We start from the raw sequence: 18,539 nt of genomic DNA, 5'->3' as shown, positions 1-18,539 counted from the left end.
TCCACTTTCATCCTTTCTGCTGCCGCAAAAATCCTACCTAGCCCTCCCTTTCCTCTCTCTTCCTCCCTCTCTTTTCACGGCATTTATACAGCCAGTCATCTTCATGACTTTGAACAAGCCGTTGACTTAAACCTCCGCCTACTTCGGATGATCAACTCAGGGGTAACAACTTGCATTTTGTTCATTAACACACACTTGTTGGGGATAATTTGTATTGGGTTCATCTAGGTCATTTAGAGATTACACTTGAAAGGACACACAGATTTTTAAACATACTTTTCCTTTATCCCAGGAAAGTGACATGGTTTTATTTAGGGATTTCACTACTTCCGGTACCAGAAGGATAAAAGGTAGACTGTGATTCCAATGTTTCCATGAATTGCACAATAAAACTATCAGCAGAGAATGCATCTAATGGTGGATATGTTTGTATTTTGATGTTACTCAACGGATCACTCATGTTCCACTGTTTCAAATCAACCTGTACATCTTGCAGGCCCATTTCAAAGGAATTGCTGTCATTGTGAAAACACTCAGATGTTTGTACCCATCAATACAATTTAGACCCAAACTCTCTTTCCAACCAGGAGCAGCCTTTTAGGACCAATGCCTAAAAGAATGTGAGCACAGTGTATAGCTCAACAAAGGCAGAAACATATTTTGGTCCCACTCAGTGTTACTGTGGTTGAAAATGACTCAGTGCTGGCAATGAGGTAGGCCAGGTCTTTATGGTTTTGATATAAAAAAAGAGTACAAAGTCAATTATATTTTCATTTCCAGGATGCCAGAATTTTAATGACACTCTGATGTACTGTGCAGTTCACAGCTAAGACAGTGTATGGGTCAACAGTTAGAGACAGACTGTTGTTCTTCTCTGCCATGCTTAAATAATGAAATGGTTCCAGGCACAGTTAAATAACCAACTGAGAATTATGAACAGTAAATGCATCATTTTGGTAAGAGGCATGTTTCACCATGAGGTATGTTAGCCATCTTCTCTGCAATATGAAGTCTGGAGATTTCAGTCAGCATTTGTTTTCTGGGTACTCTCAAGTCTACTTTAGCAGTCAGTATAAGAACTTTCTTTAAAATGTTTACAGTTTCTGCGGCCTTGGGACCAGACAACAGTTGCAGCCTCACCAAACATTTTGGTTCTGACTTTTGGAACCACTAAACAGCCTGTGGTTCTAAGTGACCAACTAACTGGTCACACGTTAGAAACCCTGTTAGACATGCAAGACCCTGTCGTGTGGAAAAGCATGTGGTGCCTTGAAAATCAACCAAGCAAGAATAGAGAAACTACTACAAAACAAACAGGCAACCAGTGCAGGTATTTTTTTAATAGGTGTTGTTTGCTCCCCTTCAGGTCTTCAAACACTTGCTGCTGCAATTTCAATACATTTTGACCAGAAAAAAACATGCATAAGACTCTCAGTCTTGGCCCAGCAGAGGAACAGACGCGCTTTGGCAACATTTCTTATGTGGCAAAGGGCTGATTTTGTCACATTACAGATGTGGGCCTCAACAATTAAATCAATGACTAAAATCACACCTAGGTCTTAAGCCTGCTCAGTGGCAACTAGTGCCAGTGAATTAAAGCGATGTCTGTTCCTGGCACCACGAAGAAGGACCCTCAGTTTGGTCTGTGTTCAGCTGCAGGATGTTTAGAGACATCCAAAAACTATTTATATCAGCTATACATTCAATCAGGTTGTTAATTGGGATGCATTCATCTGAAGATACAGAGATATACTGTACGTACTGTGTTAACAGCATAGTAATGCTAATGTAATCCAACCCTGCATCCTAAAAACACTAAGGATTAACATGCACAAACTGAACAGTGTAGGACACAGAATAGAACCTTGAGGGACCCCACAGGAAGAAGGTCTTTTTTTCATTCACCAAGGGCAATGTCATATTGTCTTCTTGTAAGATATGGACTAAACCAGGTCAGCACTGGGCCTTGAGAGACGGAGCTCATCCATAGAGAGTTTATATTCTGTGTTCATTCTGAGGTAATGCACCAGCAGGTTACTGTCGAGGACTATAGGGTACGGTAGGCTACTGTGGGGTACTGTGCCGGGCAGGTTTTGTTATACAATATAGTTGTTAGTTACAAATTCACTGGGCTGTTTAAACAGGGTCAAGACACTAGTTTACACATGAGGACTAAGCGGGCATACTGTCCTTACTTTCACCTCTTGCTTAACCAACCCCCCTTATCCTCCTGTATCTCCTTCCCTCTACTTCCTTCCCCTTGGATTCCTCTCTCCCCCTCTTTCTCTCCTTTCCATCTACAACTCCCTCTTTCTCTCCTTTCCATCTACAACTCCCTCTTTCTCTCCTTTCCATCTACAACTCCCTCTTTCTCTCCTTTCCATCTACAACTCCCTCTTTCATCTCACACCAACTGTCTCCCTTATCCTCCATTTTTTTTCCTCCCATCGATCATTCTGTCTTTCATTTCATCGCTCTGTCACTTCCCTCCCTCTCTCTCTCTTCCCATTCTCATTTTCTTTCCCTCTCACCCTATATCCCTCTCTCATCTCCATCCCCGCCCTTCTGGCCTGTCTGACCCAGCGTTCATTCCTCTTTTTCGTTACAGTCTCCCCTTCGCTCGCTGCCTTTGTCTTCGCTTTATTTCCTTCCGTGTATCCTATTCTTACCCTAACCCTGTCTTCATCCATCTTTCTGTCCCACTGTCTGTCTCTCTTCCTTTCTCTTTCACGCTGTCCCTTCATCCTGTCTTTTTTTGTGCCCCTTTGTCCCTCTGTTTCTCTCTCATTTGTACCCTAACCCTCCCTGTCCTTCTGTCTCTCTCTTGTCCCTCTCTCATTCTCCCTCCCTCTCCCTGTCCCTCTTTTACTCTCTCCCTGTCCCTCTTTTGCTCTCTCCCTGTCCCTCTCTCATTGGCTTTTCCTCTGTGTCTGTCCCCCTCCCTGTCTGATTGTTTGGGCTGTAATCAGAGTGTGCTGAGTAGATTAGAGCTGACAGGATAGGGGAGTGTGTGCTCAGCCCCGCCTCCGCCTGTGACCTAGAAAAGACAAGCCTCCAGCCTGAAAGACAGACAGGGAGTAAGACAGACAGAGTGTGTGAAAAATAGGCAGAGACAGAGAGAAGTACAAATTAATAAATATCCAACATAAAGAAACACATTTTAACGGCTTAGACATATCTGTAATTCAGTTTAACACACACATACATATACACATTTACATACATATATATATATATATATATATATATATATATATATATATATACACATATACATATATATAAACTGACTTCAGATATTACATCTAGCAATAGTTGAAAAGTAAACAAATTACAAAAAAAATATGTACTTTGCTCACTCATATATATATATGATAAATGCTATAAACATTGACCTTTTTCCAGTTAAGGTAAGCATGAAATGTACCTTGCAAACTTTTGAGTGTGTGAGGTACGTATAGATACAGAGTGTGTAAGGGCAAAATGAGAGTGTATGGCCTTTTCTCTATTTCATAATCCTCACCCATCTCCTTCTCTCATCCTTTTCAAAGCTAAGAGGGGTGGGACATCTGTCTTTCTTAGCCAATGGAGAAACGAAGGAAAACAAAGGAAACAGGACAAGGAACATCCAATTGAGAAAAGGCCTATGTAAAAGAGAAATAGGTTAGACAAGCAAGCTAGGTTGAGAGTGAGGTTGAAAGATTGTGTAACAGTTTTTTCCATTTAATCCTATAAACACACACATACACACACTGATGCTTTGTCCCATTCTCTGGTTTTTACATGACTGTAATCCTTTTTTTTTTGGAACAATAACCTCACAAATGTTCACATCACAACTTTTTCACAGCTGATCTGATTCCAGTTAATGGAATTTATCATACATTTTCAAGAACAAATAAATGGCGGGAAAGAGTGTTATGCTAAATGTTGCAAACTACCTCAAGGTGTGAATTGCAGAGAATTACCATTTACCAAGTTTTCAGGTAGAAGCCATATCAGCCCAAAAAAAACTCACCTCAGAGAAGCGCAACCAGGCATTCTACAGGACGTAAGGAGGACAGAGGACGTGACAAAACACATTCCAGCATGAACATCATCATTAGCATCAAGGCATTTTAATATTGTTAAAAGGATGGAACCAACTGGCTGATTCCTCCTGTTGACACAGTTGTTCATTGGCTGATTCCTCTTTTTGACACAGTTGGTCATTGGCTGATTCCTCTTGTTGACCCAGTTGGTCATTGGCTGATTCCTCCCGTGGCAACATATGGTCCAGTACAAACTGTTGTGGAACATAGTGAAGTATTCAAGCAAACCATACACATCCCACACACTCCAATTTTATGGCTTGCTAATTACTTGTTTGATTAAAGAATTTGATTGGTTTCATGGTTTCTTTTGCCTCTGTAAAAGCATTTTGTTTGAACGACTGCTGCCAATGGGACCCAGCAGGTAAAAATGAGTCTGGGTTCCTTTGAAACCTTGATCTTGCTCAGGGAAGAATTCCTTGAGAATTAGATTTTTGTACTTAAGGATAGTTTTAACATGAAAATGCTTTCCCTTAACTACCACTGAAACATGCTTTACTTAATGTTATTTGATTGTCACTTTTTTCTTGTTATCCTCACATTTTGTTCTTATGCTAAGAGCTAACTTGGGTTCTGGAAGCTTAAACTGGGGGTTAAATCAACTTAATGAATTCATCGATCTGCTTTTGCCCTGTTCATGTTTTTTCACCCAAGACAAAGTGGTTCCGTTGGTCCAAACCCAGGTTGGATTAGCCTGACCTATTGCGCTGAGCTAAGTTTAGCCCTAACCCCTGTTGGCCAGGGTGACACATCCACAAGCCCATGGTGGAGTCTGAGATCAGCGGCGGCTGTTGTGAGATCACCCACGCTCTTTATCCTGACTAATAGCTCTTTGGAACTTGCATGTAGAAACACAAATGACTTAATCACAGTCATGTATACGAACACACACACACACACACACAATCACACACACACACATCTGTTATACCCAAAACACAAACAGTGTAAGCATGACACATGCTTCAAATTGTGAGAATAAAATTTCTTAACGCTCCGACCTCTCTGGTGCTCAATCCTCTCAAGTGTCTCCTCCCCCTCAGCCAGGTGTCTCCTCCCCCTCAGCCAGCCCCCCCCCCCCCCCCCAAGCCAGGTGCTTCATCCCCTCAGCGCCCCCCCTCCCCCTCAGCCAGCCCTCCCCCAAGCCAGGTGCTTCCTCCCCTCAGCCCACCCCCACCTCAGCCAGATGTCCCCCCCTCAGCCAGGTGCTTCCTACCCTCTGCCAGGTGTCTGCCCCCTCAGCCAGCCACCCCTCCCTCCTGAGTCTAGTTTTAATGGAGTCCCCTCTGGAGGTTTGCAAAGTGAATACAACTGTGTTGTAACTGTATGAGGTTTCTGTATCAGTTTCTGTATCAGTCCCGCGATTGACACCCACATTCCTGTCAATGCTTGTTATCAGTTATGACTACTCATGAACTGTTTGTCATGGCAATGACAGACAGACTAATAACAGGGGATCAATTAAAGTCCCAGTTGCTGAACAGTATCACATTTGTTATGACAGAAAAAAAATAATTGCCCTCTACTCCCATTTCCTCTGATACATTTACTATAAAACATTGTCTGTGGTTGATACAATAGTGTCTATCCAATTTCTGCCATAGAATTTCAGCCTGCAGACGCAAACGGAGAACAGCTCTACATTGTGAGGGAAGACAGATGGAACGTTCTAGACTGTAGACTCACATGCTGTGTGATGCAGACTTGATGTGTTTGTGAACAGCTATAAATGGATAGTCTGTGTTTGCGAGTCAGAATTTCGGTGTTTTGTTGCATTTTTGTGTGTGTGTTATGTACTTCTGTGTGTGTGTGTGTGTGTGTAGGGGGGGGGGGTTGCAATATTTATTTCTGTTGTATGTGTAGGAGAGAGACACACTATCAATGTCAGTGCATATGTCAGCATCATTATGATTATGAATTGTCTTGAAGAATATTGAAACGTCTATAGGTATTTTGTGGAATTTATTTGAAATATTTAGATATGTTAAAGTGTGCTAAATTGTTTTGAAACTTTCTGAATTGTCTTGACATTCTTTTTTGAATTTCCTCTTGAATTTTCAATTATATTGAACGATATGTTTCTAAATGTCTCAGAGCCTTTTGTTTTACCCCTTTTACAGTCATTAGAAATGTTATTCAAACCAAATTAACTGATGGGAACAACAGTTTTCTAGAATATTCTGTTTTATTACCAAACTTAATCCACATAAATATGCTGCTGTTTTCAAAAACCACTAGATGGAGAAAGAGACAATGTTTAAAAGATGGACTGTCTATTTCATTCCCCCATCTCTCTCTTCATGTCACACACATAAACACACACACATAAACACACACACACACACACACACACACACACAAACCCCTTATCTGTGGAGAAGACTGTCCACACAGCTCCTCAGCTCCTATAATCTAGCCTATCCTTACCGGCAAAGTTTACAATTAATGAAGAAACCAAGAGTATGTAGAAAAATATTCCCTTTCAGTATGCCTGCACGCATGTGTGCTTAGCAAGCTCAGTCGAGCTAGCTAACTGACCAACAAAAAACAAACGACGATGCTAATACGGAAAACATGTCTATCCATGAGTCAACACGGAGTAGCATTGCACACTCACACACACACATATACTACAGATGCTAAACACGCCCTACCAAACCCACTCCCTCACTCTAGCATTATAAAAGAAGAGCACACATTCCCCCTCCACACAAACACATACACACACATACACACACACCTATAATCAAACTCAAAACACACATACACACACACTTTCCCCCTCCATAAACACATAAACTCTTTCCCCCTCCATCCACACACACACACACACACACACACTTCCCCCCTCCACAAACAAACACACACACATACACACACACACTTTCCCCCTCCATAAACACATAAACTCTTTCCCCCTCCATCCACACACACACACACACTTCCCCCTTCCACAAACACACACACACACACACACACACACAAGCTCTTCCTGTCATACAGCACAACTACAGAACAGAACATCTCTACTGACTGCACGGGCATAGCTGAATACACACATGCAGAGGGCCAGAAACACACGCGCACACACACACACACACACACGAGATACAACACAGAGACAGTGAACATGAAGGCTCCCATTGGATCCATCATTGTTTTAACTAGAGGTCATTCATGTTGCAGGTGACTGGTCTCACTATATTACCCTGTTGTCAGTGTAGGTCACATTCCACTCTATGATTCTCATACAAAGGGCAAATGAAAAGATGTTGTGATGCCAGGGGAAAAGTAGCAAACCGGGTATTCGGCCGTCATGGAATTGCTTGTGACAAAGCTGTATTTCACTCACAGATCATCAATAAACACAGACTGCAGAAAACCAATTCTTGCACTACTCCAACTATCATTCCACCAGACTCATTTGTTCATTTGTTGGGCTCGTTAAAAGATCAACACAACCAATATAAGTGCAATCGGCTAAATAGCTCAATATCATTAATATGCTATAATAATAGCAACATTCCAGTAGATTTTGTCTATGATGCACAAAAAGACAGACTAAAGGGACACCTTCGGTGCCTGTCCTCCACCTCATCTCTGGGTGAGCTGTCTCTGTCACAGGGGAACGATTCAGAGTCAATTCCACACGTTATCTACGTTGTTTTAATGTCTTCCGGATGAAGACCAGTCAGACGGGCTGCAGCTGTCTACTACTTGTGGTCGTAACGTATTTTGGCCATGTCCCGGCAACGTCCATACTGACGCTGCGGTGAAACATTAGCGGTGGTTATGACCGAAACGTCTCAGTTGTGAAGAAAATCACCCATAATGCATTGTTTTGTTCAGCGGCCAAAGTCCACAAGTGTTTATTCTGTGACCATAGACCTACAAGGAACACAATACCTCCACCTGAATTTATCATTAGCCTGTATAAGAGGGTTCTAGTTTCCATCCACTGATGTAGGACCATGCCATCTAATGACTATTGTGGGTGTATGGAAAATGTTGTGAAGATGTGAAGGTTGAAAACTTGTTTCGCAACTGATATTAATTGGGAATTGGTTACCTTTTTCATCCTTTGGGGGTGGTATGAAAGGAATGTTTAAATAAATAAAATAATGTATATAAACATTGCAAATACTCTTAAAATCAGTCTCTATCCAGGGAGAGCAGTCCTTGAACCCACTTGACACAAACATGTGAAGGTTGATATATAATAGCCTACAGACAATAAAGGGACTTTAAGACATACACAGTGAATGGTTCAGTTCTTTTTTCGTTTTCAGTTTGACAAGTCAGATTTACCAGTTGTGACTCTTCGCAATTTTGAAATGTCCCGAATTGAACATTCAGTTCACTAAAATGCTATATTCAGCTCTGGTAGGCACAGGGACGCATGGAAAGAGGATACCGACAGCATAAAGCACAACATTGCCATCTAGTGGAAGCCTTGAAGAATGGATAAACTAGATCCTAAGCATTAGAAGTAAAAAGCAGGTTTGTTAAAATTCCCCAAATTCCCTTGTTTTCCATAAAAACTGGTGTGAGGATTTTTTCATAATTGTGGGCATCTTCCACTTCTCTGGCTACCGAAGGCATTGTCTCTGGCTACATCTCTGGAATCTCTGGCTACTTCATGAAGTTTTCGTCTGACAAATATGGATTTCTCTAAATCCACATATCTTTTTTAACATTCCCCCTCTTTGTTGACACAATGTCATAGTTAACATAATTACATAGACTCTCTCAAACTAGCTCCTCCCTGGTTGATGTTGGTATTTTGAAAGAGCCAAATGGGAGAGTCTGAAGGAGTTCATTGCTGCCACATCAGCTATGTGTTTCATTGAATTGATAATCTACCTAGATATGTAGAACAGGCGAGTGTACTTTGGTAATTATTAGAATTACGGACCGGCCCCACGTCCATCCACAATGAATTTGTCAAATGGTGGAAATCTCTACATCTGCCCCTTGCTTTAAAACTTCAAATAGCCACAAAGTAAAGAAAACATATTCCACAACAAGACCTCCGTTCAAAGAGGTGCTTCAACATTTTGGCTCAATTCATTGTTCTAGAGGATATCTAACATGGCCTAACCCTTCAGAAGGAGGACATAGTGTTAGCGATGGTTAGGTCATCCTCTTCTGATAGACTTGGGCCTGCGTTCACAAAGCGTAACAGAACAGGAGTGTATCTCCGTGATCAGGTCCTTGCATATCATTGTAATTCATGATAATTTGAATAGCAAAATGACCCAATACCAGCACTATTTCATGAACACAGACCCAGTCTTGCTTTAGCAACTAGGGTGTTGGACTCAGACCTACTGATATCTGCAATGACTATGAATTCAGCCCTACTACAAGGTTTCCTATGAGAAGATCCCAACCAAGATGCCAACAATAGTCTGGAACAGAATTACATCATGGGTCAATGACAGGATAACTAAAGTTAATAATGCATCCATGAATTATATTCTAAGAATCAAAAGCTGTTTACTTGGAATGACTATTGCACAGCAAGAAATAATGCACATTGTTGTAGTCAATATATTACCAAAACGGCTTTGGAAAACATTTTCACGACATTCCCACAGCATTATACAGATGGCAGCTTGGAAATCCACAGCTATTGTATATTCTACAACCACAACATTGGTAAAACATTAATATCTCAACATTAGCATTCATGTAGAAGCATTCTGTTTGTAGGGTTGCCAAGTCCACCTGTATTTATGGGTGAAACATTTGAAATTTAGCAGATTATAATATTCAAATAGATCTAACAATTACAGTGAACTGTATCTTGCTTTTTGAATGTTCTGTAACATTTCATCCTCCTGAACAGACCCCTATATCAGCAGACAGACTTATTTGTCATTTCATTGGCTCAGAGTTTGCCTGCTTCACACTAATTGGGCGTCTTCCAGATCTCAAGCAACGGGACTGTAGATCTGTCAAAGCTCAATGTAATGAGATTTTTATATGGAGGAGACACAAATAACTGTCACCTTTATTGATGAGGCCTCTGCACTTCACACGTATTTCACACTGCATTGATAGTCACGTAAACCATAAGGCAGCACTTTGGTCCATATTTCATTTCATTCATATATTTATCATGTAATATGGGAGCCTAGTATATTAGTCATAAATTTGGCTGTGTGATATTGGCAATACCGTTGGGTTAGAAGATGTTTCTGTGGTGAAATATTCAAATACAGTCTGTGATAGGGCTAACTAAAGAGTATAGCACAAAAGAAAGACTGCGACCCTCAACTCACATGACTGACACTTACAGTAGTTTGGACCAAAATGTCTATTATTTAAGAGGAAACAAGGGATAAGTGGCAAGTATAACCACCTTAACTTACATGAAAAGAACTCATCAAGGTGGAGGTTAGGTGCTTAGCAGTCTTGGCCTGTTGTTATGTGTGGTGTGCTGTTGTATGGTGAGGTGTGCTGTTGTATGGTGAGGTGTGCTGTTGTATGGTGTGGTGTGCTGTAGTATGATGTGGTGTGCTGTTGTATGGTGTGGTGTGCTGTTGTATGGTGTGGTGTGCTGTTGTATGGTGTGGTGTGCTGTAGTATGGTGTGGTGTGCTGTAGTATGATGTGGTATGGTGTGCTGTTGTATGGTGTGGTGTGCTGTAGTATGGTGTGGTGTGCTGTAGTATGGTGTGGTATGGTGTGCTGTTGTATGGTGTGGTGTGCTGTAGTATGGTGTGGTGTGCTGTTGTATGGTGTGGTGTGCTGTAGTATGGTGTGGTGTGCTGTTGTATGGTGTGGTATGCTGTTGTATGGTGAGGTGTGCTGTTGTATGGTGAGGTGTGCTGTAGTATGGTGTAGTATGGTGTGGTGTGCTGTTGTGTGGTGTGGTATGGTGTGCTGTGGTGTGCTGTTGTATGGTGTGGTGTGCTGTTGTGTGGTGTGGTATGGTGTGGTGTGCTGTTGTATGGTGTGGTGTTGTGTGCTGTTGTATGGTGTGGTTTGCTGTTGTATGGTGAGGTGTGCTGTTGTATGGTGAGGTGTGCTGTAGTATGGTGTGGTGTGGTGTGCTGTAGTATGGTGTGGTGTGCTGTAGTATGGTGTGGTGTCCTGTTGTATGGTGAGGTGTGCTGTAGTATGGTGTGGTGTGCTGTTGTATGGTCTGGTATGGTGTGGTGTGCTGTTGTATGGTGTGGTGTGCTGTTGTATGGTGAGGTGTGCTGTAGTATGGTGTAGTATGGTGTGGTGTGCTGTTGTATGGTGACCCTCAACTCACATGACTGACACTTACAGTAGTTTGGACCAAAATGTCTATTATTTAAGAGGAAACAAGGGATAAGTGGCAAGTATAACCACCTTAACTTACATGAAAAGAACTCATCAAGGTGGAGGTTAGGTGCTTAGCAGTCTTGGCCTGTTGTTATGTGCCCACTGTGTTGTGTGCTGTTGTATGGTGTGGTGTGGTGTGGTGTGCTGTTGTATGGTGAGGTGTGCTGTTGTATGGTGAGGTGTGCTGTAGTATGGTGTGGTGTGCTGTAGTATGATGTGGTGTGCTGTTGTATGGTGTGGTGTGCTGTTGTATGGTGTGGTGTGCTGTAGTATGGTGTGGTGTGCTGTAGTATGATGTGGTATGGTGTGCTGTTGTATGGTGTGGTGTGCTGTAGTATGGTGTGGTGTGCTGTAGTATGGTGTGGTATGGTGTGCTGTTGTATGGTGTGGTGTGCTGTAGTATGGTGTGGTGTGCTGTTGTATGGTGTGGTGTGCTGTAGTATGGTGTGGTGTGCTGTTGTATGGTGTGGTATGCTGTTGTATGGTGAGGTGTGCTGTTTTATGGTGAGGTGTGCTGTAGTATGGTGTAGTATGGTGTGGTGTGCTGTTGTGTGGTGTGGTATGGTGTGCTGTGGTGTGCTGTTGTATGGTGTGGTGTGCTGTTGTGTGGTGTGGTATGGTGTGGTGTGCTGTTGTATGGTGTGGTGTTGTGTGCTGTTGTATGGTGTGGTTTGCTGTTGTATAGTGAGGTGTGCTGTTGTATGGTGAGGTGTGCTGTAGTATGGTGTGGTGTGGTGTGCTGTAGTATGGTGTGGTGTGCTGTAGTATGGTGTGGTGTGCTGTTGTATGGTGAGGTGTGCTGTAGTATGGTGTGGTGTGCTGTTGTATGGTCTGGTATGGTGTGGTGTGCTGTTGTATGGTGTGGTGTGCTGTTGTATGGTGAGGTGTGCTGTAGTATGGTGAGGTGTGCTGTAGTATGGTGTAGTATGGTGTGGTGTGCTGTTGTATGGTCTGGTATGGTGTGGTGTGCTGTTGTATGGTGTGGTGTGCTGTTGTATGGTGTGGTGTGCTGTTGTATGGTGAGGTGTGCTGTAGTATGGTGTAGTATGGTGTGGTGTGCTGTTGTATGGTGTGGTGCGGTATAGTGTGCTGTGGTATTGTAAGGTGTGGTTCAGTATTGTATGGTGTTGCATGGTGTTGTTTGGTGTGGTAATGTTTGGTGTAGTGTCATCCCTGTGTAAGAGTGAGGTTGACTAAGTATCTATAATCCTATGCTGTATGTATGTGGCTGACCCGACCAGGCTGTAACCTTGTGCTTATCTGGAGGGAAGAGATGAAGTCCGGATGTGATTAGGATGATGACTGTCGCCGACTGACCTTGACCTCTGGGGACCATCCGCTTACACCAGCGTTCCTCCATACCCAACCCCCTTCTGTCTGTGTGATCTATCCACCCATCAACCAATTTCATTCAGGATTCACAGACATGTTTCAGCCTATCCACCCATCAACCAATTTCATTCAGGATTCACAGACATGTTTCAACCTATGCACCCATCAACCAATTTCATTCAGGATTCACAGACATGTTTCAACCTATCCACCCATCAACCAATTTAATTCAGGATTCACAGACATGTTTTAACCTATCCACCCATCAACCAATTTCATTCAGGATTCACAGACATGTTTCAGCCTATCCACCCATCAACCAATTTCATTCAGGATTCACAGACATGTTTCAGCCTATCCACCCATCAACCAATTTCATTCAGGATTCACACACGTTTCAGCCGATCCACCCATCAACCAATTTCATTCAGGATTCACAGACATGTTTCAGCCTATCCACCCATCAACCAATTTAATTCAGGAGTCACAGACATGTTTCAGCCTATCCACCCATCAACCAATTTAATTCAGGAGTCACAGACATGTTTTAACCTATCCACCCATCAACCAATTTAATTCAGGATTCACAGACATGTTTCAGCCTATCCACCCATCAACCAATTTCATTCAGGATTCACTGACATGTTTCAACCTATCCACCCATCAACCAATTTCATTCAGGATTCACAGACATGTTTCAGCCTATCCACCCATCAACCAATTTAATTCAGGATTCACAGACATGTTTCAGCCAATCCACCCATCAACCAATTTAATTCAGGATTCACATACATGTTTCAACCTATCCACCCATCAACCAATTTAATTCAGGATTCACAGACATGTTTCAGTCTATCCACCCATCAACCAATTTCATTCAGGATTCACAAACATGTTTCAGTCTATCCACCCATTAACCAACATGGAAAAAACAACAATCAAGTCGAAAGAAGCTGCGAGACAACAGGAGATGCAGGAGGATACAAGAAAGAAAATGAATTAGCAGTGGGCGGAGCACAGCTGGGGAGAGGGGGATGTCTGTCGGAAAAGCAGACAGAGATGGTGGAGGAAAAGAGGAGAAAGGGAGGGAGGAGGGGAGGGGGGAGGAGGGGATTCTCTGTCTGGTGTTGCTGACTAAGGTCTATCTAAAAAAAGTGTTGATTTCTTCTCCATTTCTCCTGCTCCTGCTTTGTAATTCTAATGACCAAAGAGTGTCAGGCAGAGACAGAGGGAAAGAGAGAGCGAGGAAGAGAGAAAGTGAGAGATAGACAAAGAGAGAGAGAGAGAGAGAAAGATAGGCGGGGCAGATCAGATTAGATATCGACTGACTTGGGGCAGTCCGGCCTCCTGACAGGCACGCACTGAGTCATCATTGGTGAGCACTGCCAACAGCTGGTGAGGACAGAGAGAAAAATATGGACCGAAAGAGGATCAAAGCCAGAGAGATGAAGAAAGAGAGATTGGGATAGATGGCGAGAGGCGGGGTGAAAGGGAGCTAGAAACTAATTAGATAAACGAAATAGGGAGATACGGGATAGGAGCAAAAGAGATGTGTAACTACACAGTAATCAGTAGAAAATGTCAAAAATGATATGGAGGCAATGGACAGCAGTGGGTTAGGAACATGGCATCACTGCTGGAGAGAATGGTAAGGCGAGAGGGACCAGGACAGGTATAACATACGCCCAATGTCGATGACATACAATGAACGATGATCTCTGTTGATGCTCACAAACTGTAGCCAACCAGTATATTGCCGACATGCAATAAAGCGACAAGCCCTTAGGTGGCGACATTTAGCCAAATAACGCCACAAGCGGAAGCCAAATAAGGAACTGACGTCGATGGCAAATTCTAGGCAGTTGCGTGTTTCGACTGCCATACAGAGATGCTTTCGGCAGGTAGGAAAAGCAGAGTGGTACTTCAGTTGTGACATGATCAACGTATTTAGTGTTACAGCCACGATTGGGACCTACACTAAGTGTTAAGGTACTGCATCCCTGTTTATTTTTTTAAAGGTTTGAATTGAGTCCGATGATCGAGTCATTTAACTTTACAGTACTGCCGGTTTGCTCTGATTCAACAAGCTATCTGTATAGCTAGCTCACTAACATAAAGCTACTTGACTAGCTAGCACGTGCTATCTACTTTTCATCAGTCAGTTTCCTAAAATAGACCACTGGCCAACCTAGAAACCCATTAGGATTGTACTTCAACAAACTAGTTGTTTAAGTTAGCTACCGACTGCTAACTATATTTTTTATAGTATAACTAGTATAACTTTTTATACCACACTACAGTAGCTTTCCAATGTATTACTTTAGTTTTTGTTGCTTTCTGAACTTCCCTGTAGATTTGTAAATGCATTGTCAACGTGCAAAATACATTACTATAACGTTGACTTTTTCAGTCATGCTGGTTCATTTCACCGCCTGGTCTAGTCGTGGCTGTCGTGTTAACTCATGTAACCCGATTTGTAGCGTTTCACTGCTAGACTCGTTGGCTACTTACACCACACGTTCATACTCATGCCCCACGTCACAAGATGAGCGCTGACAGCTGAACGCCGACCCACAGTACTAGTGCCTAATTTGGCTAGTAGTGTGTGAACGGGCCCCTGCCTGTACGTGTCACTCTCTGTACGTGTCTGAATAAGTGATTGATAATGCCAGAGCCATGACGTTGTCGCTAGGACTAAGGTTAAGTATGTCTCCTAGAGTTTACGTGGGAAACTAAAGAAGACAAGAACTCAGCAAGCTAGACACACCGCGTCATGAATAACATCAAGTCACCGTCTCACGGAGGATCAAAGAAGCCTGGCAGGCGATTCTTCGGTGGGAGGGAAGTGGGCAGTGCTTCGAACAACATGACACAAGGTGCAGACCCAACTAATTAAAACCAGTGGTCTGGCATGGGTGCGGATTTGTTCGCAATAAGGAGCAATAATTAAATAGCTTAACCCGAAGTCACGAGTCAGGCCATTATAGGTGCCTTTTTAATCTTTTTATTATGTGAATGTGGCCTAGGTGTAGTACGATTCATGGTTAGGTTGTTGCATGTGTGCAGAAACTGTGTGGGGAGGCCTACTTATCTCTGGACGTCGGGCTCTTCAGACAGGATGGGTGACGGTGCGCCAAATGAGGAAGTCTTCTACTCCAAGGCTGAAAACTACTGGAGAGAAGTGGCGCCCACGGTGGACGGCATGCTCGGAGGCTACGGAAAGATCTCAAACGTTGACATAGACGGCTCCAAGAAGTTCCTGAAGAAATTCCTTGGTGTAAGAACACATTGCATTACTTTTCTGTAAACATTCTGAAAATGTAGGACCGCGTCAGGTTGAGCTATGTATTTGCATGCTGGCAAAGTCATTAAACTCTATAATAAAACCTCCCCCTTGGCATTGAAAGGAGGGCCAGGGGAAGACGGGTAATTGCTGTGCCCTGGACTGTGGCGCCGGCATCGGGCGCATCACCAAGCGCCTTCTGCTGCCTCTGTTCAACACTGTGGACTTAGTGGACGTGACTCAGGAATTCCTGGACCAGGCTAAGGTCTACCTGGGCGAGGAGAGCAAGCGAGTGGATAACTATTTCTGCTGTGGCCTGCAGGACTTTATCCCACAGGACGGACGCTACGACGTCATCTGGATCCAGTGGGTCATTGGTGAGTTTTTTTCTCAATTCACAATTCTGAGAAGTGTTTCTGCTAGTCGGTGAACAAGTTCGCTGCGTGTGAGACGGTCCAATTTTTTATTGTATATTATTTTAATTGTGTGTATATATACATTATATACTTTCCCGAAATGGGATGAATTTATATATGCATTTGCTAATTTTTTGTGAGCGTATACGTTAGCGTGAGATCAATTATGTCTATATGCTAACTTGCTTTCTCGTTGTGTTAACTCTAATTAGCAAATGTGCTTGCGCTAGTTAGCCACATCTTAATGCATGTACATTGTGTGCACAACTACCTAACTCGGATGAAGCAGATAAAGGACCTGATACATTTTTCGCTAAGATTTTGCCGCCCCCCCCTCACCCTCAACTCAGGCCACCTGACTGATGAGCACCTAGTGGAGTTCCTTCGCCGATGTCGCGGCGGACTGCGACCCCAGGGTCTAATCGTGATCAAGGACAACGTGGCCTATGAGGGCGTGATCCCAGATGAAGTTGACAGCAGCGTGTGCAGAGATCTGTCACTGGTGAAAAACCTGGTGGCTCGGGCAGGTCTCACTGTCGTTTGTGAGGAGCAGCAGTTGAACTTCCCGGACGAGATCTATCAGGTCCACCAGCTGGCCCTCAGATAGTGATGGATAGATGTGGGTGTGTAGAGGAAAGGGGGAATGGAGGTTGAGGATGGGTGCCAGTGCCAAAATAATACTGCTGCTGACTTTAAAGCCATGGGACCTTCATGACAAGCCTTCTGTCTGATGAAAGTTAAGACAGTCCAGCTTATGCATGCTTGTGTTTTAGTATCTTTTTATGTCTATAATGGCATATAAGTGATCCACTTTTCAGGGATAAATCAGGTTCAATGACTCATCAGTATCATTTTTAAGGAGTATGATGGATTCCGAACGTGGATGGACTGAAAGGGTTGGATCATGTTAGCGTCTTAAACCAGGCCTAGAATGTCGCTAGGTGAGGCCTGGCGAGACCAGGATCATGTAGACCCTAAACATACCAATGCTGGGGTCAGCACCTGGCTTTAACACTACTACACCAGTGCTCATAGAGGATATGAGTTATAGCACCTCATAGCTCAGTCGTTTTCAGCGCCCCCCAGACATGGATTTTTAACGTGTTTGTTTTAGCCTTAAACCGGCATGCTTGTTTCAATTAGGACTTGATCGGTAGTTGACCACACGAGTCGGGTGTGCCAACAAAACTGTTAAATGCTGCCAGGGGCGGGGGGGGGGGGGGTGGTGGTGGGGGAGGGCTGCTATAGGTCTGGTGTCAGCAGCAACTATAGGTCATGTTCAGTTTGGCAATGGGGAAACAAACCTGTTGGTCATTCATGTTACCAAATCTGGTCACATGTCTGGTTTTTAAATTTTGATTAATTTAGAAGATGGACTGAGTTGCTTATCTGTCATATGCCCCTCCTTAATATTTTTTTGTATGTAACTTATTCACATTACCAGGACGAATACATGTTGGGCTGCTTGTAAATGTCTAAGAAGCCTGTGTTGGATAATACTGACTCTCTCAGAATGGGTGTTTAGTGTTGAATTAAACAACTTTTCAGAAAAACCTGTTTTGTGATCTTATTGGTTGTGGGTGCGTTACTACTGTTTGGTCTGGTCCGACAACAATGTGACAAGTGATGGGATTGGTCCATTTTAATTTACATTAAGGCTTTGAATACATATACACAGTGACTGGAATGTACTGACTACTAATAAGGTGTGTGGCTGTAGTTCCAGCTAGCTTAAAATGAACGCATTAAGTGTTTCTGGAAAAGTGTTTCTCTCCAGCAGTGATGCCTCCAAATTGGTCCACTGGAATACAAGCACACCACTCTCTGTGTTTGGGATAATTAAAATTATAGATCCACTCATCTTTCCCAATACAATTTACAAATTATCTGCGTCTCGGAAGTAGGCCTACACTTTCATGTTTGTCATAATCATATACAGTCTGCATGGTGTTTCACAATTACATGTTGTGGAGGAATTAGTTGATCAGTTCTTAGTGGTATATTGTACTCGTACTATGCTGATTTAGAAGTCCTTGATATAGTAATGGAGTGGATTGTTTGAATTCCTCTGCAACAGACTTAAGGCTGTCCAACTGCT

The 18,539-nt window shown here is 43.0% G+C and overlaps 1 protein-coding gene and 1 long non-coding RNA gene across 10 annotated transcripts; one reads left to right on the top strand and one right to left on the bottom strand.

Moving 5' to 3' along the window:
- Window positions 1-2,875: 2,875 nt before the first annotated feature.
- Window positions 2,876-4,229, bottom strand: LOC105021778. The gene is made up of 3 exons (XR_828856.4): window positions 4,019-4,229; window positions 3,524-3,644; window positions 2,876-3,059 (listed from the first exon to the last, which is right to left on the bottom strand). It is a non-coding gene; the product is annotated as an uncharacterized LOC105021778 (long non-coding RNA).
- A 9,874-nt stretch (window positions 4,230-14,103) lies between these two features.
- On the top strand, window positions 14,104-17,664 carry ntmt1 (N-terminal Xaa-Pro-Lys N-methyltransferase 1). 9 transcript variants are annotated; one of them, XM_034296785.1, is made up of 5 exons: window positions 14,368-14,390; window positions 15,460-15,618; window positions 15,856-16,019; window positions 16,150-16,402; window positions 16,792-17,664. In XM_034296785.1, exons 2-5 carry the CDS (start codon window positions 15,516-15,518, stop codon window positions 17,046-17,048), a joined length of 777 nt encoding a protein of 258 aa, XP_034152676.1. In that variant the 5' UTR covers window positions 14,368-14,390; window positions 15,460-15,515; the 3' UTR covers window positions 17,049-17,664. The 9 variants fall into 9 exon arrangements, with proteins under 9 accessions (XP_019908683.2, XP_034152676.1, XP_010887987.2 ...); XM_010889685.5 differs by lacking the exon at window positions 14,368-14,390 and adding an exon at window positions 14,586-14,731; XM_010889686.5 differs by lacking the exon at window positions 14,368-14,390 and adding an exon at window positions 14,604-14,643.
- The last annotated feature ends 875 nt before the right edge of the window (window positions 17,665-18,539 follow it).

Source organism: Esox lucius, chromosome 14 (assembly GCF_011004845.1).
Source record: "Esox lucius isolate fEsoLuc1 chromosome 14, fEsoLuc1.pri, whole genome shotgun sequence".
In the NCBI taxonomy this organism is placed as follows: Eukaryota; Metazoa; Chordata; class Actinopteri; order Esociformes; family Esocidae; genus Esox; species Esox lucius.
The sequence above is the reverse complement of the archived record's forward strand: the minus strand, read 5'-3'. Positions and strand labels throughout refer to the sequence as shown.